The sequence below is a fragment of the Suricata suricatta genome, chromosome 13, assembly GCF_006229205.1.
Source record: "Suricata suricatta isolate VVHF042 chromosome 13, meerkat_22Aug2017_6uvM2_HiC, whole genome shotgun sequence".
Taxonomy (NCBI): Eukaryota; Metazoa; Chordata; class Mammalia; order Carnivora; family Herpestidae; genus Suricata; species Suricata suricatta.
Window position 1 is genome coordinate 76,511,294 of NC_043712.1, and position 27,825 is coordinate 76,539,118.

General features: G+C 41.2%; 1 protein-coding gene across 1 annotated transcript in view; it reads right to left on the reverse strand.

Annotated features, from left to right (window-relative positions):
- The window catches only part of TMC1 (transmembrane channel like 1), a 128,704-nt gene that overhangs the window by 15,283 nt on the left and 85,596 nt on the right, over positions 1-27,825 (reverse strand). The window contains exons 10-15 of the mRNA XM_029920495.1: positions 24,244-24,388; positions 23,442-23,636; positions 20,562-20,741; positions 20,276-20,437; positions 13,204-13,332; positions 3,290-3,357 (exon numbers count right to left, since the gene is read on the reverse strand). Of these exons, the coding sequence (XP_029776355.1) occupies positions 3,290-3,357; positions 13,204-13,332; positions 20,276-20,437; positions 20,562-20,741; positions 23,442-23,636; positions 24,244-24,388 (879 nt within the window). The remainder of the gene's footprint in view (positions 1-3,289; positions 3,358-13,203; positions 13,333-20,275; positions 20,438-20,561; positions 20,742-23,441; positions 23,637-24,243; positions 24,389-27,825) is intronic.

Consider the following 27,825-nt stretch of genomic DNA (forward strand, 5'->3'; position numbering starts at 1 on the left):
TGTTTGCACTCATAGGTCTAACAGGAGAAACCTAACGGAGGACCATGGGGAAGGGAAGGGGGAAGAGAGTTGGGGAGAGAGAGGGATGCAAAACCTGAGAGACTACTGAATACTGAAAACTAACTGAGGGTTGAAGGGGAAGAGGGAGGGAGGAAAGGGGTGGTGGTTATGGAGGAGGGCACTTGTGGGGAAGAGCACTGGGTGTTGTATGGAAACCAATTTGACAATAAACTATTAAAAAACAAAAAGAAACATTAAAAGACCTATGTCGATTTTGTTCTCATAGCTCTGCTACCCTGACCAGTGATGCTCCAGATGGACCCAGTTTGGCCAGTGTAGGACTCCAGAGTGAGGGTAACTCCCAAGAGCAGATTCCTCTACTAACCCACATTGAACAACAGGTAGATTACATAAAAAGCACACTTTCCCCTTTGTAAACCACTAAGATGGGGGGGGGGGGGACACTGTTTAACTGCTATACAACCTAGTTTGTCCTCAGACACAGTTTTGTATATAAGTTAATACCTAAACTTACCTAAAGCCACACATATTGTATGTATACACGCATCATCTGTCTGTATACATATAGAAGCACACATCTATGTACATGCATCTGTAGATAAGTAAACTTCAGATTTTCAAAATAAATATCACTTGGGCATTTTGATCAAACGGGCTCAAGAACCATAACCTAGAAAAACAGATCCTGACACAGTGATATCTGAACCCTAACGCTCATCCTGTCTTTGCTGGTGACTCACTAATCAGCTCGCCTCACTAAGTCCCTTACCCAGACTTGATCCTGTCATCTGTCAGTTCAAGATCATTGTAATACCTTCGCCTTATAAAGTGCTTTTCTTCCAAGAAGATCAAAGCGAATGAAAGCTTCTTTTATTGAGCTCTCCTTATTACTCCAGTGCCATGGCACATGTCAGGTAAATTATTCACATCAACCAAGAAAATGAGGTAGCAGACGGTGACGAAGGTAGAAGAGGTACACAAAGAGACAGTATTGGAGCAACATCCAAACCCATCTTCTGTCTCCCTGTTTTCTGCTGCCTCTACACCCTTTTCAGAGAGACATGACATGTGTCTGTCGTTTTAAAACATGATGACAAAAGCTTGTGCTATCCATTTGAAAATGAAGTGCATAATATGAAGGTTTACTGATCGTGTCAGTCAATTACACAACAAAATGGACTTTACCTATAAAGTAGGACTTTGCTAACATTCACGAATTAGAAACTCCTAAAGCTGTACCTGAATGTCTCCAAGTCACAAACTAATGGATTTGAGCGCAAATGTCCCACAGTTTTGTTTCTGTGTGGCCAAGGTCCAGTGTCAGTTCCATGTGTGAGTCCCCTTGTGCATTCTTCACACCTCCCCCATCAACTACATCCACATTCCCTTACCAACTTCCTGGGAGTTAGGAAAAGACCATCAGTCCAAAGGGCTGACCTGAAGGTAAGTTATAGTTCTTTTGCTTCTGAAACTCTGGTGTGTGATTATCTCTGTACATTCAAAAACCACCATCCCTTCCTAATGCCCTCTTCAGACCAACAAGAGGCAAGACCTGACCAATACCTAAAGGAAGAATACACAGAAAAGGGATAGTGCAGAAAGAGTAGAGAGATTTTGGTAATGGGTCTGCCCATGAGAATACGCAGGAACGTTTTTAGATATTTAAGGTTTCAACATGAACGATAGTGGACCAAATCGTTGCAAAATTATAAGTGAAACCAATCAGGACAGCCCTTGCAACAGCTTTTCTGATCATGAAAATGAATTTCTAGGCCAATCTGTTGCCTTAGCTATGAAAGAACAAGAAACAGACACGCAGCATATGTCTGCACAAATGGCATCCACCAGGCCTGAGGGATTTGTGGCACTCTGTGGAGAAGCCAGAGAGTTTTAAAACTGATACAAGATGATGGTTTCTCATTGTTCCAGTAGCCATGTTAGCCATTTTCTGCTGTGACAGCAGAATCCCCTCCAGAAAATGAAAGATCCAGAACTCCTAGAAGCTTCTCCCTTTACTCTCTCTGTTGGTGGGCATAGGTTGGGCCAACATGCCTTTCCTCCCTGCTTAGCGAATGAAAGAAGCATTTCACTCTTCAAAGACTCTTGGGGCAGATGAGACATAACTTGCAAAATTTAGAAAGTGAAAGGGCAGGAATTCAATTTTTAAACACACCTGATAATGGAAAAGATGGTCTTTTTATTTTCTTCATGTGTATTGATCTGGTGTGGCACAGGAATTGGACAGGCCCAAGGGAAGGATATTTATATTACTAAAGCAAGATAATTTTAACATTTGCAGAGAGGTCCAGTCTTGCAAAGGTTTAACAACTCAATGCAGCTATGGTTGGAGGATTTAAGTAATAAATAAAGCTTGTGCAAACCTTGAACCAAGCTACCAGGTCTGGTACATAGGACAGTGCAGTGGCCAGTGGCACGATGTTCTATTAAACAAGTGTCAGTAGGATAAAGAAGCTCAGTTGTAACAGCTTGTGGGTGAGGTGTTCTTAGTTAAAAGTGACAGATTTCCAAGACACATGGTCCCCAGATGAATCACACACCATGATTCAATTTTTAAATTCAAAAACAGTTTCTACTATATCAGCTCATCTTAACCTGTCAAGGTTTACAGCCAGAATGCTTTCATTTAATAAAAGATATGACAATCCTTTGTACATCAAAAGACATAATTCTGATGTGCAAATGGCCTGTGAAACAAGTTATGAAATAGAGATCATATTTTAACCTTCCTAAAGCAGGCATTTCATCTCCAGTAGTTTAGTTACCTACAACTACTAGATTTGGTAAGATAGTATTTTCAAAAGAAACAAGTTGTATTCTAAATGTACTCAGTAATGATGAAATAAAATCAGTCTTTTAGAAGGGTCTTACATTAATTTATTTCATATTTAACATGGTTATGGGATCATTAAAGTTTCACTGTTAGGCCCTGGTATCACAGGATATAAAAGTATAAAAAGCTTTCAAATAATCTACAAAGCAGAAATACACTCCCAGTATTTTATAAAGGAATGCCCTGCAAAACAGGCAGATTTCTTTGAGGACGTAGAGTTAAGATATAAACATAAATATAAACATAAATATAAACAAATATAAATAAGCTTTTCCTAGATCCACTTAGCAAAGGCAACTGTTGAGTTAGACCCGGAAGTCCAACTGTGGACCTCTCTGACACCAGGCTACAGTGCATTATGCAATAATGATCTTCGAGGCTTTTCTTTAAGTTACAAGCTGTCAATAGTGGACCTACCAGATCATGCCTTGGTTGAAGATCAGAGCGAGGACATTGCCGCTGATGTCAAATTCGGTGTACGAAGGCTACAGAAGACACAGACATTCACTGGATTAGCATATAAATGGTGCAAATTGAAAACCAAGTGGTACACGTTTCCTGCATAGGTTCGTCAACTGCGTCCACGCACCAATAACCACAGAATAATCAATATAAAAAACAGTTAGTGACAAATAGAATAATGCAGCACACTTTTTAACATAGTGAGGCTCATTTTCCAAAGCAGTCATTCAAAATGTTGTATAGGTGTGGACCAGGGGGCTCTCGTACATGGCTGGCAAAAGTAAGAATTGGATTGACCCTTTCGAAAAACCAGTTAGACAATACATATTAAAAACTTAAAAACATCTCTTGCTCTTTGACCCTGTAAGTCTGCCTCTAGGAATTTGTGTTAACAAATTGATCTTAAATGCTGACCAATTTTAACAAGCAGAGGTGACACCATCTAAAGGTGCAGTATTGGGGCGCCTGGGTGGCTCAGTCGGTTAAGCCTCCGACTTCGGCTCAGGTCAGATCTCACGTTCGTGGGTTGGAGCCTCGCATCAGGCTCTGTGCTGACAGCTAGCTCAGAGCCTGGAGCCTGCTTCCAGCTCTGTGTCCTTTCTCTCTCTGCCCCTCCCCCTCTCATGCTCTGTCTCTCTCTGTATCAAAAATCAATAAAACATTTTTTAAAAATAAAAAAATAAATAAAGGTCCAGCATTGGGTAAGTGACTAGAGTATATCTGTACTGTGACACATAGGGCATGTAATCATGATCACTGTTTGAGAATGTTTACATACACAAGAGAAAACTGTGATTTAATGTTAAACAACAAATATATAGAACTCATTCATTATTTTTAGCAACTGAATGTGAAATTACACATAAGGAAAAGACTTAAAAATGACCAGCAACATTAACAGGTGTTCTAGATGGGTGATGGATTATGACTTATGTTCTCCTCCTTATGTTTGCACATTTCAAAATAGTTTTCAAAAAATGTGGATTTCTCTTACAATAAAATGAATATAGAGAGATACAATAAAAGTTTAAGAAATCATTCCACTCAGTACCCAGTGTTTGTCTCTTAGATAACATCATCCTGCTTAGAGCAGCAACACCAAGCTGTTTTTTTGTACAGAGGAGCCACCAGTAAAAACTGAGGTGGACATCTGTCCCAGGGTGGCCTGTCCAAAGGATTCCTGTTGACACATCAGTGATCCTAGAAGGAAACCTTCTATCAATGGGAGTAATGCTAATTAGCAATGCAATGAATCTGGCTCCTATTTAAGGTGAGATGGGGTTGCCTGCTGGCCTAGTCAGTTAAGTATCTGACTTTCAGCTCAGATCATAATCCCATAGTTTATGGGTTCAAGCCCTGCATTGGGTCCTGTGCTAACAGCTCAGAGCCTGGAGCTTGCTTCAGATCTGTGTTTCCCTGTCTCTCTGTCTCTCCTCCACTTGCTCTCTCTCTCAAAAATAAAAATAAACATTAAAAAAAATAAACTGAGCTAGAGCATAATCAATCAGGAAACTGACTAAATGGTAGTAACAGAAAAAGAGAAAAGCAAGAAATGTGAACCGAGAGCCCCAACAAGACCATGAAATATAGACCAAAAGAGAGGCAGGTCCCCAATCCCATCCCAGATCCTGGCATCTGCAAGTGTCACTTCAGATCATATGTATCCTCATAACAACTCCTTCCCAACACACGTGCGTGCACAGCACACACGCACGTTCTCACACCTACACACACACACACACACACAATGAGATGACTTGAGAGTGTCACTGTATTTTTCAAACCAAAGAGTCCCCCAAAAAATATTTGTAAGAAGATGGAACAGTTCTCTGGTTTGAAATCCCAACCAAACTATCACAGCTTTTGAAGGCCTTGCCTTGAGAATTCTTGAATTCAGGCCTCAACTTCATTACTTTCACAAAAGGCAGTAGTACTTTTGGGAAAGACACGGGTCCTGTGACTTGTAACAGATTCCGGATGTGAACAGCAAGAATGGTTAAAATAACAAGATAAAATGATAAGATGATACATAATGAAATAATACTTAGCCCTGTTGTGTTAAGCAGGACAGTGATGACCTAGATGATACCCAAAGTGTTTTGCCGGTTTCCAGATTATCTAGAAGCCTAATATTCAAACCAAAAGGGTTTAGTTGACCGTTTTTATTCTCAAATCAACAATGAGAGCAATGTGTTCCTTGTGGAGAAAAATGAACTGCTTCTAGTCTCTGGAAATGTTCATTCTGAGTCTTTCTCCCTCCACAGGAGTGCTTTGCTCTGGACCACTTTCTCTTCCCCTGAAGCTTTGTGAGCTCACACAACCCATTTCACAAATGTTCGCCTGGGTGCTGTCCCATCTGTGGCCTTGGAACAGCTCTTTTCTGTGTCGGTTTAAGAATCAAACCACCATCTTTGACCTCTTTAGAATGGTGTCATGATTTAACCCATGCAACTATGTAAAATTAAAAAATATTCAACATTTTAGAAGTATATTTTCTTGACTCTCACTCTTAGAGCCCATTTGAGATATTTTTACAACTAGGCAACTAGAAAAACATAAAGGACACATTGGGAACCCTTGTTCTCATATTGTGTTTGCAGCAGGGTCAGCCGGAGGAATATAATCTTTGATGCACAAATTGACCTGATGCAGAAAATGGGTACAGGGCATCCCTACTGTACCAAGGGTTTGTGGTCCATACACTTGTCTGGATTCACACCTGAGTATTAGACTTTGCCCTGCCATTTCCTAGCTGCCTGAGCTGGGCCAGTTGCATATCTCGTCAGGCCTGAGTTTCCTCACAGAAAAACTGATGCAATGAACTAGGTCAGTGGTTGTCACACTATGGCCCAGGAGCCCAATCTGGACCACCACCTGTTTTTGTAAATAAAGAGGTATTAGAATACATGGTCCTTTTTTCATTTATGTATTGTCTGTGGCCATTGGGCACTAAAACAGGAAAGTTCAATAGTTCCCCCAGAAACCGTATCGCCTGCTGAAAGCAAAACCTCTTGTTTCCTACACGACATTCACAGTACTTCTGACACAGATGTGTGAGTTTCCCCTCCCCCCCTGCACTAAGCAGTGCTCCAGTCTCTATGGACATAAGCTGGGCTCCCTAACATTTAACTCAATTCTGACACTGACTGTCAGAGCTAGTGCAGACCCCATAGGTTAAGGGGGCAGTCCCACAAGCCTGTTTCACTTCAGATGCCAATCACAAGTTCTGGTTGCACTTATGCTGAGTGACTGGCTCTAAATCAGAGAATCCTACAACTTCCTCCTCAGGAAGGAATCCTACAACTACCTCCTTGTCAATTTGCTAGAACAGCTCACAAAACTCCAGAAAACAGTTGACTTTCTAGACTACTGGCTCATTATTAAATATGGCAGGAAGAGAGAGACGGAAGAGATGCATATGCATAGGGCAAGGTATGAGGAAAAGAGCACACATGTCCTTTCCCGGCAGGCCATCCTCCCGGCAGCTCAATGTGTTCAGTGACCTGGTAGCTCTCTGAGCCCCACAGGTCAGGGAGTATTATGAAGACTTCATAGGTAAGCATGATCAATCATTACCTCGCTCTCCAGCCCCTCTCCCCTCCCTCAAGGATGGGGGAGATCGGGCTGAAATTTCAAGCTCCTCACCATGGCTTCCCCTTTCTGTTTACCAGTCCCCATCCTAAAGCTTTCCAGGAGCTATCAAGCATTGCCTCGTTAGAACAAGCATTGCCTCATTAGAACAAGCAATGTTTCAATCACCCAGGAAATCCCAAGGAATTTGGGGGCTCTGTATCAAGAACCAGCGTCAAAGACCAAATATTGGAACAAAAGATGATCCTAGTACCTGTACTGCTTAGGAAATTACAAAGATTTCAGGAGCTCTGCCCAGGACCCGGAAATGGAGACCAAAATATATATTTCTTATTTTATCACAGTATCACACCTGCAGAAGTGAGAACACTTACCATCCAGCCCTTTACAGAGAAAGTCTACCAATTTTCGAACTAGATCCTTTCTAAGATCCATTTCTAATCTAAAATATGTAATTGGTTGAAAATTTAGGCGCAGTTATTAAAGAATTGCTTTTCTGTAAACATCTTAGAAAGGCACTTGAATACTGTATGAGTTCAACTCAGAAAAATCTCACTCTAAAAATAAAACAAAAGTAAGAAGGCAAGCACACACGCGCGCACACACATACTCACGCTATAAAATTCAGTGCTCATTCTTTTAGAGACCGATTTAATAAAAACATGAAATGATACTGTGCTTTAAAGTTTTAAAAGCAATACTTTAATAACACAAGTGTAAATCAGTTTGCAATACATTTGCTTAATTGCCTCTAAAACATAAATAGCTTGAAGGTAAATGATGCTTGGGAAAAAATAGATTTTCCTGAAAACTGAGAAGTGAAATGATTCAAGTGGGATGCATATAACAAAATCACTAAGGGCTGTTCATCCCTAAGAAGGTTTTTAGGGGCTGGCAAAAGCAGATCCCATTTGGATTTAGGCTGAGGTCTGTAACCGTCAAGGGATTGGAAATTATCTTGTTTTATTTCTGGGCCTTTGTGGCGGGCAGGAGTCAGTCATCTACCCACAAGGAAGACAGATGGTTGTCATCGGACTGAAGAGCAGGGAAAACTCATCCTCTGTCTGCAAGCTTAGTTGTTTGGGACAGATCATTAACCTATGGATATTGTAGAATATCTCAGAGAGAATTTTGTCATTGCAAAGCTCTGTCTGACATACAAATCTCACTTCCCACAGCTGAAATCTCTCTGGGTCAGTGGTTCCCAAGAGTGGTCCCCAGACTGGAAGCAGCAGCATTACCTGGGAATTTGTTAGAAAAGTAAATTTGGGGGGCACCTGGATGGTTCAGTCATTTAAGTGTTTGACTTCGGCTCAGGTCATGATCTCATAGTTCATGGGTTTGAGCCCTGTATTGGGCTCTGTGCTGACATCTTAGAGCCCAAAGCCTGTTTCAGACTCTGTCTCCCTTTCTCTGCCCCTCCTCTGCTCACACACTGTCTCTATCTCAAAAAACAATTTTTTTTAATTTTAAAAAAGAAAATGAAAAGAAAAGTGAATTCTCCGGGACCTGTCGCAGATCAGAAACATTGTGTTTTCACATGCCTTCAGGGCATTCTGGTGGATCCTCAAATCTGAGAACCACTGACGTAGGACAAATCCTAGCCTCATCTCCTAGGATGACTCAGAAACTCGGGGCTTTGTACTTCAACCTTCATTGTCTGCAGACATACTGTCCAATGTTCAAGTGGAACTTCAAATCCAGAATGTACTGTTCCTTTCCTATGTTTTCAACCCTTCATGGGATACTCAAGACTTCTTACTGACTCCTAAGCATGGCATCTTCCTGCACTGCTAAATAATATATCATTCCCAGCTGGGAAACAGCAGTTTATTTCTAAACAGAGCCTGATGTGGGGCTCAACACCGGGCTCAATCTCACCAAAGAGAAATCATGACCTGAGCCAAAATCAAGAGTTAGACACTTAACCAACTGAGCCGCCCAGGTGCCTCTATTTCGAATTCTATATCCCAGCCTTTCTTGGCGACTCCATTCTATTACAAGTGACCTGTCTAATCTTGCAAGTGCTTTGAGTTACAAATGTCATAGATTGGCTCATGAATTAATCATGATATGACAGGGTCCTTGAAATTTCTAGGGTTAAGCGTTTCAGTGAAAATTCAACATGATGGAAATCTGGTTGATGGCTTTGAAGTTGATTAGACATGAGTTTGAGTCCTAGTTCCACCATTGGTTAGCTATAGGTCTTTGAGCAAATTATTAAACATCCTCTAAGGCTTAGTTTACTGTAAAGTAGGAGAAAGAATATCTACCTCATAGCATTTCTGGTAGGAATACATCCAATAATATACGTAAAGTATTTTGTAGGAGTTCTGACATATAATAAGAACTGCATAAGATATGCTATTCTATGGAATCTACTTTGATGATCTGTCAGTCAGACGCCTCTTATTTATAAATAATCTTGAGCCCCTTCATCAGATCTCAAGAAAACCTCTTATATTTTCCTTATATTTTAAGGACCACCTTAAAAATGTAATTTGTAACAAGATGCTGAGGTTTTAATTTGATTGACCATGTTCTAATCCCACGCTGTGTATTCAATTCTATTTCTTCTGACATATCTGTTACCTTTTTTATTGATAAATAGCAAAGGTAATGTCAACACAAACAAAATTGAAAGTAAAGGCATTCTGTGTTGAACTGTTTCAAGAAACCTGAAGAGTTCACATGAGGCTTTGGGGCAGTTATGCTGACTCTGGGTGGCTAAAATCCCTCCTAGAAGAAACCATTCCACTTCCTGTGAGTCAATGAACACTTCAGAAACATTGAAAATTGTCTGTGATGCTTGGAGAAGCCTTGGAAAAAATTAACTGACATTGCATGGTCTGACAGCCTGCCACTAGCCAGTAATTTTCCCACCTCATCTTTATAGGTTTGTTGTGATAATACTTCAGCCATAAATTTATAACTGGAAAGCTATATAGATCACTTTTAATTTAAGTTATTCTGATACAACCAGTATATATAATTCAGCATGTTTAGCACAACGGCTGTGTTGTGTCCTGGCCTTGTTTATTCCCCGGCTACACAAACTTAGACAACTCACTTCAATTCATAAGCTCTCAATTTTGCAGGTGTGAAATAAAGGGCGCATGACTCATTATGTCAAAATTCCACCCAGCGTTAACATTCCATGGATCTCTGGATCTGAGGTTGGAGTCCGCAGAGTTTAGTCGTTACAGAAGCTGTTGTAATAAAAGTGAACTCAGGCTCCGTGCTGAGAATGGAGTGTGTGTAAGATTTTCTTTCTCTCCCTCTGCCTCTCTCCCCTGCTCAGATGCTCTCTCTCTCACTCTTTCTCCCTCTCTTTCTCTGTTTCTCCCTCTTTCCTTTCCTCCATCTCTCCTTTTCTCCCTCCCTCTCTCCACCACCAAAGTCATGTAACCATTGGTTTCTTCTGTGGCATTTCTATTTCCTGCTCTGTATTAGTAACGAGAGCTTGTAGGACCAAAGGGCAGTGAAGAGTGTGTGGACTGCGGGATGAGAATCCCATCCGTACAGGGCGGTGGTTTCTCACTCCAGCCAATTTCTGACCAGTGTGAATATGGATCTAATGCTGCCCGCCCATCCAGTATGTCAAGAAAAGCAAGAAATTCATATATGTTTTAAATGTGAAACTTCTAGTTTTAAAACATGAGCTCGTTAAAAAACAATTAAATAAGAACCAAACAAAGCAAACAAACAAAAGCACCCCATAGACAAAAGAAAAAATATATATCAGAAAGCTGAATCGAGGCATCCAGCCCAAGTTTGCAACTTCTCCTTAGGCTTACATCCTTTACATCTCTGCATCCCCTTATCACCCAGCACAGAGGTTTGTCCATACCGATTTGCACCTAGTGAGCACCCAACGGGTAAACTCTCTATATGATGAGTCAATGATCATAGGATCCGTCTCAAAGATCCACCACCACCCTTTACTGGTTAAACTTTGTTTTGATAGCGGGCTGCTTTCAAAGAGTCTTCCAAAGTAACATGGGAAAAAAGTCTCTGTGACCTAAAGCAGGAACTCCTCAGTTTTCCTGTACTTTGTACTAACCCACGAGCATCGTCAGCACTCAATAAATAATAAATTAGAGTCATTTAATTACAGCTTTTATGCATCCAGGTCATGCTTTATTGACTTCATATCTGAAGCAAAATTTCCTAGCACTTAGGAGGAAAGCAGTAAGGGATAAAAGGCAAGCACAAGCCAAGCAACGGCCTAAGAAAGGAATGGCAATTTTTATGTCTGCTTCAGAAGGAGCTGAATCAGACGAGGAAAATAGAAATAAAACCAAACCAGCTGAATACCTCATTGCAGGGGATGGGAACAATGCAACGAAACCCTGGATCTATAGCATTACCTCACTGATGTTCATCAAAGAGCATTACCTAAGCGCCCCTGGCTCGTCCCCGAGGCACTTTCAGTGAGGATGACAGAGATGACCTCATCATCAAAGGTCTGACCTCAAAGTCAGATGCCCATGCAGGAAGATCCAGGTTGGTGTCTTGGGAACAGTTCTGAGGAATGGATTTGTCCGGAGACTGGAGGACATGGGTCTGAGGAGAGGTCAGCAGAAATGGATACCCCTTCTCTAGCAAGGAGAGAAATGTCATTGGCTGGACAATACTAAAGCCAGAACTGACTCCATGGGCACATCCCTGAAAGCAGGCAGAATTCTGTCAATAGACGGCATTGCCTTGATGGTGCTAGAATGTAGAGGTTCGATACTGAAACAGACAGTCAGCATATAATGCCTGCCATGTGACAGGCCTAGTTCTAAGGGTGGAGGCCAAAGCTTCTGGTTTTTATTTTTTAGTTTTTTTATGCTTTTAATTTATTTTTGAGAGAGAGAGACAGTACGAGCATTTATTTTTCAGAGAGAGAGGGAGTTACAGAATCTGAAGCAGGCTCTAGGCTCTGAGCTAGCTGTCAGCACAGAGGCTGACGCAGGGCTCGAACCCACGAACTGTGAGATCATGACCTGAGCCGAAGCCGGATGCTTAACTGACTGAGCCACCCAGGTGCCCCCAAAGCTTCTGTTTTGATAGGGCTTTCATTCAAACCAAGGAAGACAGATTCTAATATTGTTTTTAAAAGGAAATGTCATATCGTTATACATCAGATGCAGAAATTTAGGCAGGGTGATGAAACAGGGTGCCTGGTAAGCTACATTAGATGGGAAGGTCAGGGAAGGGCTCAAAGGAGGTAATGTATTAGCTGAGTCCTTAGTGACAAGAAGGCATCAACCATGCCAAATCCTAGGAATCCATACCCTACAGGGGAAAATGGCTAGAGCAAATGCAAGAATCATCTTGTGCTTGAGCATAAGAAAAAATTCTAATGTTTATAAACTTTGTAAAGGAAGAACAAACTTGGTAGAAGTCGAGCTCAGAAAGAACAAAGAAAGAGATCCGATAAGGTATCAGAGGCCTTGGAAAGAGATTTGGGTTTCATTTTAAGTACTTATAAGCCAGTGGAGGATTTAAGGCAAGTGACTACAGTCAACGCTTTCAGGTCATAGTTCCCAAGATGACTGTTAACATTAGCGATAGAGGGACAGTGGTCACCTGGCAATGTGGTAGACCAACGTGTGATATGTGCTCTGTTGCTGCCCTTGAACTTTGGGGGGGGAGGCAGCTGGGGTTTAGCATAGAGGGTGAGCTGGGGATGGAGCCAGAGAAGCTTGCACTGTTGCTGTGGGAAAGGGAATCAGCTTGCCAGAGTTCAGGACCACCACTTGCCAGCGCTATATGAGCACCCTGGGCCTTCCCTGAAGCTTCCACATTCCCCTGCTTGTGTCTCTGCTGAGCTCTCATGGCCCTGGGACTTGTGAAATAAGCGCCGTATTTACTGAATCCTTTTATCCCTCAACGCACTGCATAGTACTGTCCAGGACTCTGTTTCGTAGAAACAAAGGAATTACTAGAATGTACAGTTGATACACCCCTCTTGTCCAGCTTCTAGAAATGTCGGCAAGCTTCATGGGGAGGGGGCTGGCTCTGAGTCCCAGATCAATGGAGTTCACCATATTCAAGGAAAGGCTGAGGTCTTCTGCTCTAGCCATCCTGTGCTAATTTTACCAAAGTATCCTACACCATGACACTCAAGTCTGAAACCCTCCTGAATTAGAACTACACTCACTGCTCTTCATGTATTAATATCTTATGGGTGGCCCCACCTTCTAAAGTCTTTTTAACTTGCATTGTGTGTGCAAATGATAATCCACCCAGCAATAATCTGACAAGAGAAAAGTGAATATCATACTTACATAGCCATATTCCAAATCCCAGCACCAACAGTAATTGCAGAACCTCACAAAACATGCCCGGAGAAAATCCCCAATGAGGATTGTGACATAAGTGGTCAGAACATCAGAAACGGTCAGCCGCACAAATTCCTGTTGAGATATTACCCAGATTAAACGAGCAATCCCCAATGAGGATTGTGACATAAGTGGTCAGAACATCAGAAACGGTCAGCCGCACAAATTCCTATTGAGATATTACCCAGATTAAACGAGCATGGCCCCAGGGTCGACATCAAGTTTGTTCTGCTTCTGCATAGTATTAGCTTAGAAGCTGCAATTCATAGTTAAAAAAAAAAAGTTAGGCATATCTAGAAAGTGAAGGCCATTTCACCCTTATTCTATTAGTCTAAAAATAATGTTCTCAACATTCCAAAGCCACTGTATCAAAAGTCTTCTTACTGGGAAGCTTTTATAGGTATAAAAGACATAAGAAACAAAACCAGGAACATATTGGTCATAAAGTTTAAAACTTTAATCTGGCAAACAGCAATACTTATCAAGTTCAAAAGACAAACTTGTAAAAGTACTGGCAGCAAATGTGATACAGATTTCGTTTTTCTAACATGTTAAAAATGGTTATAAATCAGGGGCACCTGCATGGCTCAGGCGGTGAAGCATCCAACTCCTGATCTCTTGACTTCTGCTCAGGTCATGATCTCACAGTTTGTGGGATCGAACCCCATGTGGGGCTCTGCACTGACAATGCGGAGTCTGCTTGGGATTCTCTCTCTTTCCCTCTCTCTCTGCCCCTTCCTTGCTAGCTCTCTCTCACAATAAATAAATAAACATTTAAAAAATAAAATAAAATAAAAAAATATCTAGTGAGAAACAACTTTCTCATGGGGTAAAGGACAATTTGAATAGCGGTCATTTGGTTAATTTCCAGCCTCATACTTCAGAGCAATGCTTCCTGAAAATGATGCACCATCTCCTCGATTCTTGGTATGTCCAAGTACCCTATGAAATATAATTTATTTCATATTTCTTTGAACTTTCATATACTTTACTCTTAAAGGATAACTATGACTATTATAAATATAATCTGCCAAAAGTAGTGGTTAACTATAATAGAAATAGAACACAAGCTAACATGATGATATTAGAGACTTTAAAATACAAACTTAGCGTTAGTTTTCACCAACAGCAGTACCTGTGACAAGCAGGGCTGGTAGGGTGGCAGTATATTTTGGGAAGTGTTGTGAGAGACCAGGAGTGGAGGTTGGGAGGAATGAGACAGAAGGAAGGAAAATTTTTGCCCCAGAGCCTGTTAAAATCTTCCATGTGAGTCTTACCCTTGTGGGGACCCACCCAGAAGCCTAGAAGTCATATAGTATAAGCCTCAGAACTGTCCATGCCAGAGACAGAAGAGAGACATGGTGAACCGCCACCTCCCTGCCGGTCAAGGATGGCCCCCAGTGTCATTATCAACACCCCCCCCCCCAGTGATAGCACAGCAACTTTGAGGGGAATGCAGATGGATGAGTTAAGATGCTACCAGATAACAGGTGCATGCAGCTGTTTGTAGCATCAACGGCTGGAGTAAAAAGGTGGGCCAAGAGAGTGTGAGGTTCCAGCGTACTCTGGAAGTTTCTGTACAAGTCTGACTCTTGTCTGGCTCCCCATATTCTTCTGGTAATGCTCTCAGCCTCTTCTTAACTCCAGCTCCACTGGCTTTCATCGAGACCCTCAATCTCCAGATTTCTTCAACCCACAGGGCCTTTGCATATGGTCTTTGCTCCACTCAGTCATTCTTACTTCACCTGTTGACTCAGTTTATGCCAACTAATACACATCACGGCAGCATCCCTGATTGAGGGAAGTTTCAGTCCCATCGCTGACAAGGGCAAGCTTCTCTCTACACAATTCTCAGATTCCTTGCATTTCATTTTTGCTATCATTGTAAATTTGCAAACTTGGCAAAATTATTCAAGAAATCATAATTTTAAAGAGGGCAAGGAACCCGCCCACCTTTATGCTCAGTGCACCTCTAGTATCCAGCAGGACGCTTGCCTCTTATTTCCGGGCATAACTTTTCCCTTCCCTGTTCTGATTCTCCCTTTCATTTGCCAACCAAGCTGAGTTCAGGTTCTAATAACTAGTATGAATCAGAGGTAGGTGACGAGGAATATTTGTTTGGCTATCGCTCCTCGGGTAAGAGAAAATTCCAGAGTGGTTTTGAAGCTCCTACATGTTCCTAAACATCCTCATCCAATACCTGAAATCCCATTTTTTCCTAAGCAGTGTTCTGTCACAGAAAATACCACAAGTTCTCCAGGTGGCTCAGTCAGTTAAGCATCCAACTCTTGATATTGGCTCAGGTCATGATCTCACAGTTCGTGGGTTCAGCCCTGCATCGGGCTCTGCACTGATAGGGTGGAGCCTGCTTGGGATTCTCTCTCTTCCTTTCTCTGCCCCTCTTCTCTCTTTCCCTCTCTCTTTCTCTCTCTCTCTGTCTCTCAAAAATAAATGAATAAACATTAAAAAATGTACCAGAAGAAGATTCAAACATTATATTGAGATATTAGAATATTTATTCACAAACTATCAGAAGAAAACAATGCTTGGGGCACCTGAGTGGCTCAGGCAGTTAACTGTCTCACTTCAGGTCAGGTCGTGATCTCACGGTTCGTGAGTTCAAGCCCCTCATCAGGTTCTTTGCTGACAGGTCAGAGCCTGGAACCTGCTTTGGATTTTGTGTCTCCCTCTCTCTGCCCCTCCCCTACTTGCATTCTGTTTCACTCTGTCTCTCAAAAATGAATAAACATTTAAAAGAACACAATGCTTTATAAGAGAATCCCCAAACAGTGGCTCAGCCCACCTCACGGGCACCCTCCAATTCCAGTTCCCAACATGCTAGTCAGGATAGAAGCACAGTCCATCACACAGGCTCCCTGTTGAGCACCACACCTCACATCTCACAACTTTACACTCATGACAGTTAGTTCCATTGTCTAGGCAGCTTTGATCCATAAACCTAAGAGCCACTAGTAGGAAACAGGGACACCATAGACAAGCGGCACCACAAAGGACCCCAGACTCTAGATGTCCCACAGTAGGAGTTTGAAGGGTATGTGTTTATGCTAATTATGTTTCTAGGGACAATTCAGCACTATGGATAGGAATGTCAATTCTGGGGCACCTGGGTGGCTCAGTCGGTTAGGTCTCTGACTTTGGCTCAGGTCATGATCTCACATTCGTGGGTTCAAGCTCCATGTTGGGCTCTGTGCTGACAGCTCAGAGCCTGGAGCCTGCTTCCGATTCTGTGTCTCCCTCTCTCTCTGCCCCTCCCTGCTCATACAATGTCTCTCTCTGTCTCATAAATAATAAAACATTTTCAAAAACAAAGAATGTCAATTCTATTCAGACTATGTGGACTCCTGTCATTGACTTCATTTAAGAGCCTAAGCAAATTATTTTACATTTTTAGGTGCCAGTTTCCTTATCTATAAAACAGATAATAATATGACTTACCTCAAAGGATGATTTAAAAATTCAAGGAGACAGTGCTGAGTGCATTAGAGCCATTCAATAAATGTTAGCCCTGTTGTCATTATGTTCAGCTGCTGTCTGCTTTCTCCTTCCCCAAAATGCAGACCTCAGTACATAGCTTCAAATAGCAGTCTTCCAACAATGGCTTTGCTGCCTACCTATCGAATACTATTGGACATGAGACTAAGTGGCTACATCTTGAGATTCCCTGGAGGGATAAAAGAGCCACCAAATCATCTTACATTCAAACTCAAAAAGGGGTTTGAGGCCCACATCATCCTTGAAAAAACAAAGCAAAGGGCATCCATGGGGGAGAAGAGGAAATATCTGGAATGTTCTATGGAACAAAAAATAAGTCTTTGGGGGGTGTCCCCAACTTTACAGGCAAAGTAGATGCCTTGACTATATTTATCCTGGAGTCCCTATTTTTAAGTGGTTAAAAGAAATGTGTCTAGGTGTGGATATAGGTATTGATCTCCAAAGACCAGGCTTTCCAGCACTCACGGTTTTCATGTTCCCTGTGTTCTCTTTGTCCCCAGGGACCCTGCCTCCCTCAATAGTCTGTTCAGAGCCACACCTCCTGGGCCAGCTCCTGCAGACTTTCCCACAAGGGCTGAATGCTCCCCTTAGAGAAAGGAAGGTGAAAGAGAGGGGGCAGTAGGGAAAGATGGTGAAGCATGAAGATGGGATTTTTTTTAAAGACCAAGACAAGCAGCATGGTCCCAAGAAGAATGAAACAGGTGACTTCTCCTGTCTTTCAGTCAGTCTGTGAGGAACAGTCACAGATGCTTCTGTATAATCAGAGACATAAGTAGATTGTGTTGGCATTCCTATCCAATTAATCACTTTCTCTTCCCCAGAAGTGAGAGGCCTCAATCTTATTCTTTTTTTAATGTTTATTTACTTAATTTTGAGAGAGAGAGTATGCGCAAATACATTCAAAAGAGGCACAAGAGCAGAGGAGGTGGGGAGAGAGAGAGAGAGAGAGAGAGAGAGAGTTCCAAACATGCTCCATGCTGTCAGTGCAGAGCCCACACTGGACTTCATCCCATAAAAACCATGAAGATCATGACCTGAGCTGAAATCAAGAGCCAGATGCTGAATCGACTGAGCTAGGCAGTTGATTAACCCCACCTCAACCTTACTCTTTATAGTTCGTCCTATCAGGACTATTAAAGGCTAAATTTCTTAGCCCACATGCCAGTCTGCATTCTGGGATATATAAAAGAGAACATCTCGAGCTCTTTGAGTTGGTGCAAAACACATATTTGCCCAATGTTTTCATTTCTTTCAACTTGAGCTAAAGAGTCAAAGAGCAGTCTCAACATGATAAGATTTGTGTTAAGCCCCATGACCAGACTTTGCTTCAAGGACCCATGAAATCCAGAAGCCTGTATACCAGTGTGTATTCATTTCCTGTTACTGCTGTCACAAATTAACCACAAACTTGGTGGCCTTAGACAACACAGATTTATTTTCTTACAGTTCTGGAGGTCGGAGGTCTAAAATCAAGATGTGGGCATCAGAGAGGATTCAGTTTCCCCACCTTGTTCAGCTTCTGGAGGCTGCCGGCATTCCTGAGCCCAGAGCCCCTTTCTCCATCTTTAAAACATGGGGCTCCAAACTGGTGCCACTGTCACATCGGGTTTTTCTGACTTAGAGTCTTTGTCTCCACTCATGATTTCATCAGGTCCATCCACATAATCCAGGATAATTTTCTCATTCCAAAACTCTTTGCTTAATCACATCAGCAAAGTCCATTTTACCATGGAAGGTGATACAGTCATAAAGACTCCAGTGATTAAGACATGGACATCTTTGAAGGTCCGTTATCCCATCTGCCACACCTGATCACCACACCTCCCTACTAAGTAACGGCAGCCTTCACTTCACTTCATTTCACTTCACTTCATACATATTATGTTCTATAAACATGTATGGAATGTGCACATCTAAGAATTGAGTATTTAATGAAATGTGACTGGAGAGGGAGGGGCTTATCTGGGCCCCTGAAACCTTAAAAATAAAGTAAAATAAAAGCTTTAATCATGTCATGCTTTTAGGACACAGTCTTCAACAATGTGTTCTAGCATTATATACATTTTTCTTATTTTTTCCCCCACAACTGAAATCACAGTCTGATGAGCATCTAATTGAGCACAAGAGTATCTAATGATATCCACATTTGTTTTTTTCTGTTATTATTTATTTATTGTTAATATTTAATTTATTTTTGAGAGAGAGACAGAGTGCGAGTGGGAGAGGGGCAGAGAGAAAGGGAGACACAGAATCTGAAGCAGGCTCCAGGCTCTGAGCTGTCAGCAGACCCCAATGCGGGGCTCGAACCCACAAACTGTGAGCTCATGACCTGAGCTGAAGTAGGATGCTTAACCAACTGAGCCACCCAGGCGCTCCATCCACATTTGTTTAAGTTATCTTAGCTTTATAAGACTAACACTAACATTTAATTTTTTCTTTTATATTGCCAAAAAGAAGTACCCAGCAAAAAATCATTCAAATAATTCCACAAGGCATGTTACTGCTGAAACTTAACTCTTGTCCAACAGGCAGGCAGATGCATGACAACTTATTTAAAAATATCTCTTCATCAGGGCGCCTGGGTGGCTCAGTCGGTTAGGCGTCCAACTTTAGCTCAGGTCATGATCTCTCGGTACATGGGTTCGAGCCCCACGTTGGGCTTTGTGCTGCAGCTAGTTCAGAGCCCAGAGCCTGTCTTCGGATTCTGTGTCTCCCTCTCTCTGACTCTCCCCTGCTCGCACTGTCTCTCTTTCATTCTTTCTCAAAAATAAATAAACCATTAAAAAAATCTCTTCTTTGTCGATGAACCAAAGCCCAAAATCAGTTTATGAAATGCAAATTAAAATGAAAAGCTTTTCAAAATAAAAATTGGATCTGTATAGAAGTGAGAGACATGCAATAGTTTATTGTTGTTGCTTTTGCTTAATTTGGTTTCCTCTATTGGACAGAAAGCCACATGAAACATTACTTCTTTTCTCTGGTAAAATAACAGTAGTCTTGGCCTGTTTTTACATAGTCATCATGAAAACAACTAGCTTGAAATAGTATTTCCTTTAACACTTAAGGGACAATTATCTGACAAAACTGGACATTCCTGAAATAAGTATTAGTGTGTGCTCCCAAAAGAATCTTTTTTTTTATGGAAAACAGGTAATAATAAGTAGAGTTCCATTTAAGTATTCACTTGAGCCTGTATCTAAATCTAGGTGATTTATTATAACACAGATCAAAAATAAGCATTCCCTCACACCATTTAAAAATATCCTTTCTTTATAAACAACTGTAAAAAAACGTGTAAAAGTAGTACTTACCTCACAAATGGATGTGAGGACTGCATGAGCTAATAGATATGAAACTCAGAGCCAGCACGTGGTAAGCATCCAATAAAGCTTAGGTATTTTTTTTATTAAGCAATAAAAAAGATAGGCCACACTTAGGAAAGAAATAATTGATTCTGCTCTTTTGTAATTCATTAATTGTCATACATGTGTGTTTGTGACATTACCTGTCCCACCATTGTTTCCCAGCAGGGTCCTCGAGGTACATCTGCAGGGTGCACAAAAAAAGGGGGTCCAGTGCTATTTCCGGAGAGTGAGGCATTATAGGCCTTGATCATGTTGGCTTCCCAGAGGGTAATATTGGCCTTCACCAGCTTCTCTTCTTCGATCTTGGGAGCAAAGTGATGCAAACAAAAATGGAGACAACACAGATTTCAGACGCATTTCTAACGACCTGGAGACGGAATTGGAATAACACCCTGATGCCAAGAACAATCCAGCCACAAGACTTACCTTGTTGTTAATCTCATCCATCAAGGCAAGAATAAATACATACAAGTTGCCTAAGAGGAGAGCAAAAATGCGACCCAGTAGCCATTTCAGGGCTATGAGTGGATGGTAGTCTTCCAACTCAGCAAATAAGTCAAACAGTGTTGGACAGAACATCCCCAGGAGGGACATGACCATATTCATCTACAATGAGACACAAAGAATCAACTAAGTTAACGGTACTTTTTAAAATATTATTGCTTTCCTCCAGAAATTTGCAAGATTTCAGCTAGGTTTCCTTGATCTTTTATAAGATTCAGGAAGATTATCTCATGCATTTTTAAAATTTGATCTTAATAAAACAACAAAGACAATATTCAGCTCTCATGCTAGGGAAGTACTCCTGTCTGAGCTTGTATATGTACCAGTGGTAGTAGTCTGTTTCCTGGCATAATGGGGGAAGTAATTTACATCACCCTCTAGCCAAAGAACACAAATTGTTCCACAAGAGAACTGATTCTGATATGGTGATACACGTTGCAGCAAGATTTCCAAAGGAAATGGAAAACGGTCTGCTTGAGGAATGAGGTCCAAACGAGAAATACTAATTTGACAATTACCAGCTTAAGGGCTGGTTCAGTCAGAATAAATGAGCTCCCGGAGATGGGCTCAGGGCTAAATACTGAATTCTGAGGAACACATACTATTAGGAGCAAAAAAAAAAAAAAGTAATGGGTTTATCTAAGAAAACAGGACATTCAAAGAAACAAAAGGAGAATACAGGCATGATGTTATCACAGCCAAGGTAGGAAAGTTCCAGTTCCAGGAATGAAGAACTGGTTTATAATATCACTTTGTGTGTGTGTGTGGGGGGGGGTGTGTATGAGAGAGAGAGAATATAGGAAATGTAGCAAATGTCTGACACCCTTATAATTGCAATATTAGGCTACATTAAATCAGGGAAAAGAATCCAGTGCATGCACAACTTTTTTTTTGGTGGGAGGAAGCCTCCTTAAATGAAAAAAAAAAAAAAAAAGATTTCTGGTAAACCCTGGCAATGGTCTTTCCTAATTACCTGCATCAGATTGTCACCTCACCACTCAATATTTCCCATTTCCCATTTCTTGACTCCATGTGTTGAATGATTATAACTACCAGACTGCATTTGTAGTATTTTTTTTAATGTTTATTTATTTGAGAGAAAAGGAGACACAGAATCTGAAACAGGCTCCAGGCTCTGGGCTGTCAGCACAGAACCCAGCATGGGCCTCAAACTCATGAACCATGAGATCATGACCTGGGCTGAAGTCAGACGCTTACCTGACTGAGCCACCCAGGTGCTCCATTACCAGACTGTATTTAGAAAATAAGTGTCAATATGGTTTTTCCCATTTTTATTCAGACTGTTATATGAACATGACTGAAAGGAGGTAAAAATCGGCATGGCATAATACAAAATCAGCACCATATAATTGCAGCCATCTTTCATAAGGTGAAGCTAAATTCTGTTTCATCAAATTAATCCCCATTGCTACCTTTGTTGGCCCTGAGGACTTTAGGAGTTAAATGGCTATTAAAACAGACTTTTACATAGAGTGACCCTTCTAATTAAGGCCATTTTCTATGACCTTTACTATGGTTCATTTATACAAAAAATGTGATCAATATGAACTCTGGAGAAGAAAGTGGCATGATAATTTTGCCTATGACAGCAACTATCACAACAGTAAGAAGAAACTTTGAAAGCAAGCTTAATAAATGCTTTGAGGTTCTCCTCTGCTTTAAATAAATAAAATCGCTCTACCTAAAGAAGTCTGTGCTTTTATAGTCTCTTAAATGTATGACCTCCCATGTCCCGTGTTACCACTTCTGAAATATCTAGAATGTTTCGGAACCTTTTGTTGTAAATAAGTGTTCTTATATCTTGTCCAAGATCTTTCTAGAAACTACTATGCTTATAAAGACTTTCTTAATCATTTTGGTCTACCAGGCTCTGTAGAGGTTTTGGTGTGGGAAGTCTACACTTCCAACAGCCTAAATCTATGCACACTTTGAAAATGCCCGAGTTAAAACTGAGGCCACACGCTATTCCAGAACATTTTATGAAAGGGAAAAAGCCCTAGGAACCACACATAACCAATGCTTTCCTTATTCTAAACATCTAAATTTCTTTATTCTCAATGTCTGACCTCCTTCCTCTGACCTGCTAAGCGGGTAGATATCCTGAAAATGAATGAATGACAATCATATTTAATTCCAGGCAAAGAGCTGGCCTTCCTCATTTGAATATCTTTGGAAGGGAGAGAAAATAAGGCAAGGGGAGGAGAAGGTGGTGAATGTGCGGTGAGGCTGCTAGGGAAAAACAGAGAATCCCAGACTTGTCCAAAGATGGGAGGCAATCTGAATGTTTCCGGTGAGATAAACAGGAACCAAGGGCTCTATCATTGCTGCTTCAAAGAATTCAGGCAATAATTGGGTCTTTCAGTGACAGATGCAGTCCACAGAGAAAGAAACATGGAGTCATGGGAGGAGCATTGACCTTGAAATAAAGATTCTTAGGTTTTAAGTCACTCTTCTCCACGGTTCTGTGACCATGAACACATCTCCTGCTCTCCTGACACTCGTTAACTGCATGTGTAAAGTGTACTGGTTGGAATGTATGTGTTCTAATATCTCTACCAACTCCAACTTTCCATAAAGTCACAAAATGAAAAACAGACAGTAGACAGATTTGGAAATAAGGCTGGAATAGAGTGGAAAATGGGTGACAGGGCTACTTAATGGTGAGGGCACCGTGGAGAAGAGAGGTAAAGGATGGCCTTATTTAATATCCCACCAGAGAAGCATAACCCACACATCTTAAATGTCAGGTTCTAAACACATAAAAAGCATGCAGAGACGAACTTCATTTTTTTCCCACCACCCAAGGGTGTCAGGATCTTGCTGTGCAAATTCCTGGGATCGCTTCACAGCCCAAAAGATGAGGTATCCACTCCCGCCAAGTGTTAGAAACACGAAGAAGTTAGCAAGAAACCTCAGGAATCTGATCAAGTGGACGTTTTCTTCTACTTGGGCTGCTCTCTCCTCTATGATAGCTTCCTGTACCCAAGCAAAACAGAAGAAGAATGATATGTCCGACCTACAGAAAAGTCTCATAAACTCAGAAAATATTTTTGCAAACATCAAAACATGAGGAATGAAATGTACATTGTATCTGGGATTCTGCAGACCAGGAGAATGTCTCCAGCAAGTGAGGACATGTGAGAGAATGAACGAAGAACTCTTACAAACTCTGATTAATCTAATATTGGAATAACTTTCTTTCTATATTCTTTCCCAATACCGTGTTTCCTTTAAAGCTACAAAAATAAGACTTCAGAGTCATTTTAAATATCGAGCTTCTTCCTGTAAATAATTATGAGCAGCATTCTATTATTTAAACTATCTGATTCTGATTACTAATGGTCTCCTGTTTCAAGCCAACAGCATTATTTTTATTACCAAATTTAGAGAAGCCATCGTCCTATCATGGGTCATCAGATCTTTTCCTATCGCAATCAGGATGCTGCCTGGATCCTGCTAGGCTGAAATAATAGTTACTCTTTCTTTTAATTGTCAGGATATTTCGCTCGCTTAAAGCATACAGAGTGGCCCTGGTTTTACTCTAAGAAATACAGAAGAGTGGCTCTTGAAGTTGACTTGTTACCTTAAAGTTCATGGTGATAGAATTGAACTTGTTGTCTGCTGTCTCTGGGTTGCCGATCAGGTAGTCCCAGCTGGTGAACACCTTCCAGCTGAAGTTGAAGGTGTTGTCGTCACCACCCCCATCGTCACCAATATTTTTGGTCATCCTGTGAAAACAGGGAGTGGAATCCATTCCCCCCCGCCCAGAATACACACAGAGAGGGAGAGGGTGGGGGGTGGTAAAATGTTGGATATAGATAAACTGGAGAAGCAAGATCCTAAAAGTATGGAGTTTGCTCTTATCACCAGAACATCAAAGTTTATTTTCAGATTTGGATTTTGTTTTATTTTTCTAAACTGTCCATTTTCCAGGACTTTCGGAATTAAAGGACAATGAAGCATTGGTGATTTTAACAACTAAACAGGTTTATAAATATATATGTATATATATATACTTTTTTTCTCACCTGTTTACTCAGTGTCTTATACTTGTTCTTAAATTTTATGGGATAAGAATCTCTTTAGAAATCTGATGAAAACCAATGGGTCTTTCCCCGGCTTGGCGGGGGGGGGGGGGGGGGGGGGGGGGGGGGGGGGGGGGGGGGGGGGGGTGGTGCAGGGAGTGGAAATATGTGTAGATCCAAAACTATTCTACACAGTCTTAACTTATTTCCAGATCTCCCTGCAGCTAGTAAGGAGCTAACCCAGGGCCAGGCAGGAAGCTCCTGCATGGATCTAATTCCTCCCCCAGAATCTCTTCCCAAAGAACAGATGGAATGCATGAAATTTCTCCATTCTATACCACTCATGAACAAAAATCAAAACTCTTATACACACAAAAAATAAAAATTCTTATACAACCTTAGTGCCAACTTGTTACATATATTCTAATATATGTAAATATATATTATAATATATATACATCACTGATTGGAATATATATGTATATAGTTTTGTTGGGGGAGTTGGGTTTTGGGTTTTTTTGCTTGGAGAGCTTTAAATACATTTACTTACAGTTTATTTCAGTGGTTAGAGATCTCTATTCCACTCACTCCACTTCCTTTTTCCCCTTATCACTATAAATAGCAAAATTAAAATTTCATATGATACATATTTAAAAATGATCCTAGAAGGTTTGGGTTTTGTGAATATTATAGTGATATAGAACCAAGAAGGGAAGAAACACCAAGACATAAAGCTGACATGGTAGGTTGACAGGCATCTCTGAGGTCCCCTACCTTCAGCTCCCCTTCGTAGTGAGGTTGATATATTTTAAATGGGTTAATGTGTTATGAAAAATAACAGAACAATTATCTTTTACATCAGTCTATCACTTTATCTGTCGAAATGATGTTTTGTGCATTACCATATTTGTCCTTTCTCAAAAACTGAGCAAAAGTTCGAGGTAGTTAATATTATTCTTTTTTCATAGATGGGGAAGCAAAGGGTTAACATTATGAAGTGATTTGCTGGACGTTATCCAGCAGTTAACCACAGAGGGTAGGTCAAGGGCTTAGGTTCTCTGATGTCACTCTGGTGCCCAAGCTAGGACTCCGTGAGATCCGTCGAATCACATAAAATGGTTTTTTGTAGGTCAAAAGGTGTTGAAATAAAAGATTCCCAATGGTTTAGGGAGAAAATTACTTGTTTGATTAATATGCCGCTATCCATTTCTGTGCTGTCAGTGAGGAAAGGGCAGGGCCCCCAGTAAAAATGGATACTTGACAGATTTACGTTTTGAATGTAGCTTCACTGGCAAAACTGGGTAGCTATAGACTGTCTCCCATGAGCTGGACAGACAAATCGGGAGCACCTAAGGTATGGGAATCAACAAGAAAGGGAGTGGGATGCTGAAAGGAGTAAGGAAGGATCCCAAAGACAAACTGCTCATAGCGTATTTTGTTGGGAGGCAACCCAGGTAGCTATAAAAAGTTCCATGACAGCTCTATCCCTTGCCCATATAGGGGGAAGAAGCGTACATACCTCTGAAAATTCTTCCGTTTGCCAGGCGGCTAGAGTTTTAAACTACTGTTTCTACAAGAAGCAACCTTAACATAACATTGGCTTGCGGTGCCTGGGTGGCTTAGTCAGTTGAGCTCAGGTCATGATCTCATGGTTTGTAGGTTTGAGCTCCGCATCAGGCTCTGTGCTGACAGCTAGCTCAGAGCCTGGAGCCTGTCTTCGGATTCTGTGTCTCCCTTTCTCCCTGACCCTCCCCTGCTCACGCTGTCTCTCTCTCTCTCTCTCTCTCTCTCTCTCTCTCAAAAATAAATAAGACATTTAAAAAAAAGTATCATTAGCTTTGCTGAATGGTTGATATCATTTTTTTTTTTTTTTTTTGGAGAGAGAGAGGGCACTAGTGAGTGAGGGGCAGAGAGAGAAAGAGAGAGAAGCAGGGCCCACCTGAAGTGGGGCTCAAGCTCATCGGATGTGGGACTTGAGCTCACAAATGGTGAGATCAAGAGCTGAGCAGAAGTCAAATGCTTAATGACTGAGCCACCCAGGCGCCCTTTGCTGAGAGGTTACAGAAAGCAACTGTTGCGTTAGTGCCTTTGCCTGGGATTTTACAGTGGACGTCCCGCATGGGACAGGTTAACATCTCTGTTTACATGCTGGGTTTACGTGGTTATTGGGTGGGTGTATGTAAAGGTTTTTAGTAAATCAAATAAATGCCTCCCTAAATCCTAAGCCAACAGGGTCACTATAATGTAGCCTCTGCTAAAATGAAAGTCAGGAAGAGAAAGAAGATTGAAGGAACTCTCTAGAATCTCACAGGATAAGCCCATTACAGATGGGGAAAAAAATTACAGCAAGGACTATACTACACTAAATAGCATGTATTACATTCTTGAGAAAGAAGAAATTGAGGCAAATATTTGACTATGAAGGATAACATATATGGATAACATATATATATGGATATAATATATATATTAACTGTATATTGGCCACAACCTCTGTTTGTTCCTTAGTTTACAGACTGTTACTTCAACTGAGCATCATGAGGGCAGGGACTTTATTTTGCTCACCATTAAATCCTCAAGCACTGGCTAGCCACCCCCAGGTTGCCCATATCAATTGTTCAATTTTTAAATAAATGAATAAATACATGAATTGTGATTTTGGAAATCAAGGTAGCAAATGACTGGAGGACCAACGTAGAGACAATACTCATGAGACCTCCTTAATGTAACTGGCAGCGCTGATTTTAATTTTGCCAAATCAGAATGGTTAAAAGACCAGAAATAGCATAGATTTGGAAATGCAGTACTATTTTAGTAGGTAGATAGATAACCTGTATTTAGGATCTCTGATTATATTTGGACAGGTAGATCAATATTTGGAAGTGAGGTCTGTGTTAAGGCTTTTTTCAAGTCTTCCTGAAAGGACTTAAAAACTAAACAGGAACAGTGTTCTCCGGTGGAACCAGTAAGTTTGACAGAGACAAGTCACAAAATGTGTCACTGACCATTCCAGAGAGCCCTAGCTCCAGGTAACCTGGACCCTCAGGCAGAAGTCCTTTCCTGCAATGAAGCAAAAGGCCAATTCACCTTGTTCATGGTCAAATAAAAGGGTCAGAACATTAATTGAGGTGTCTCGAGCC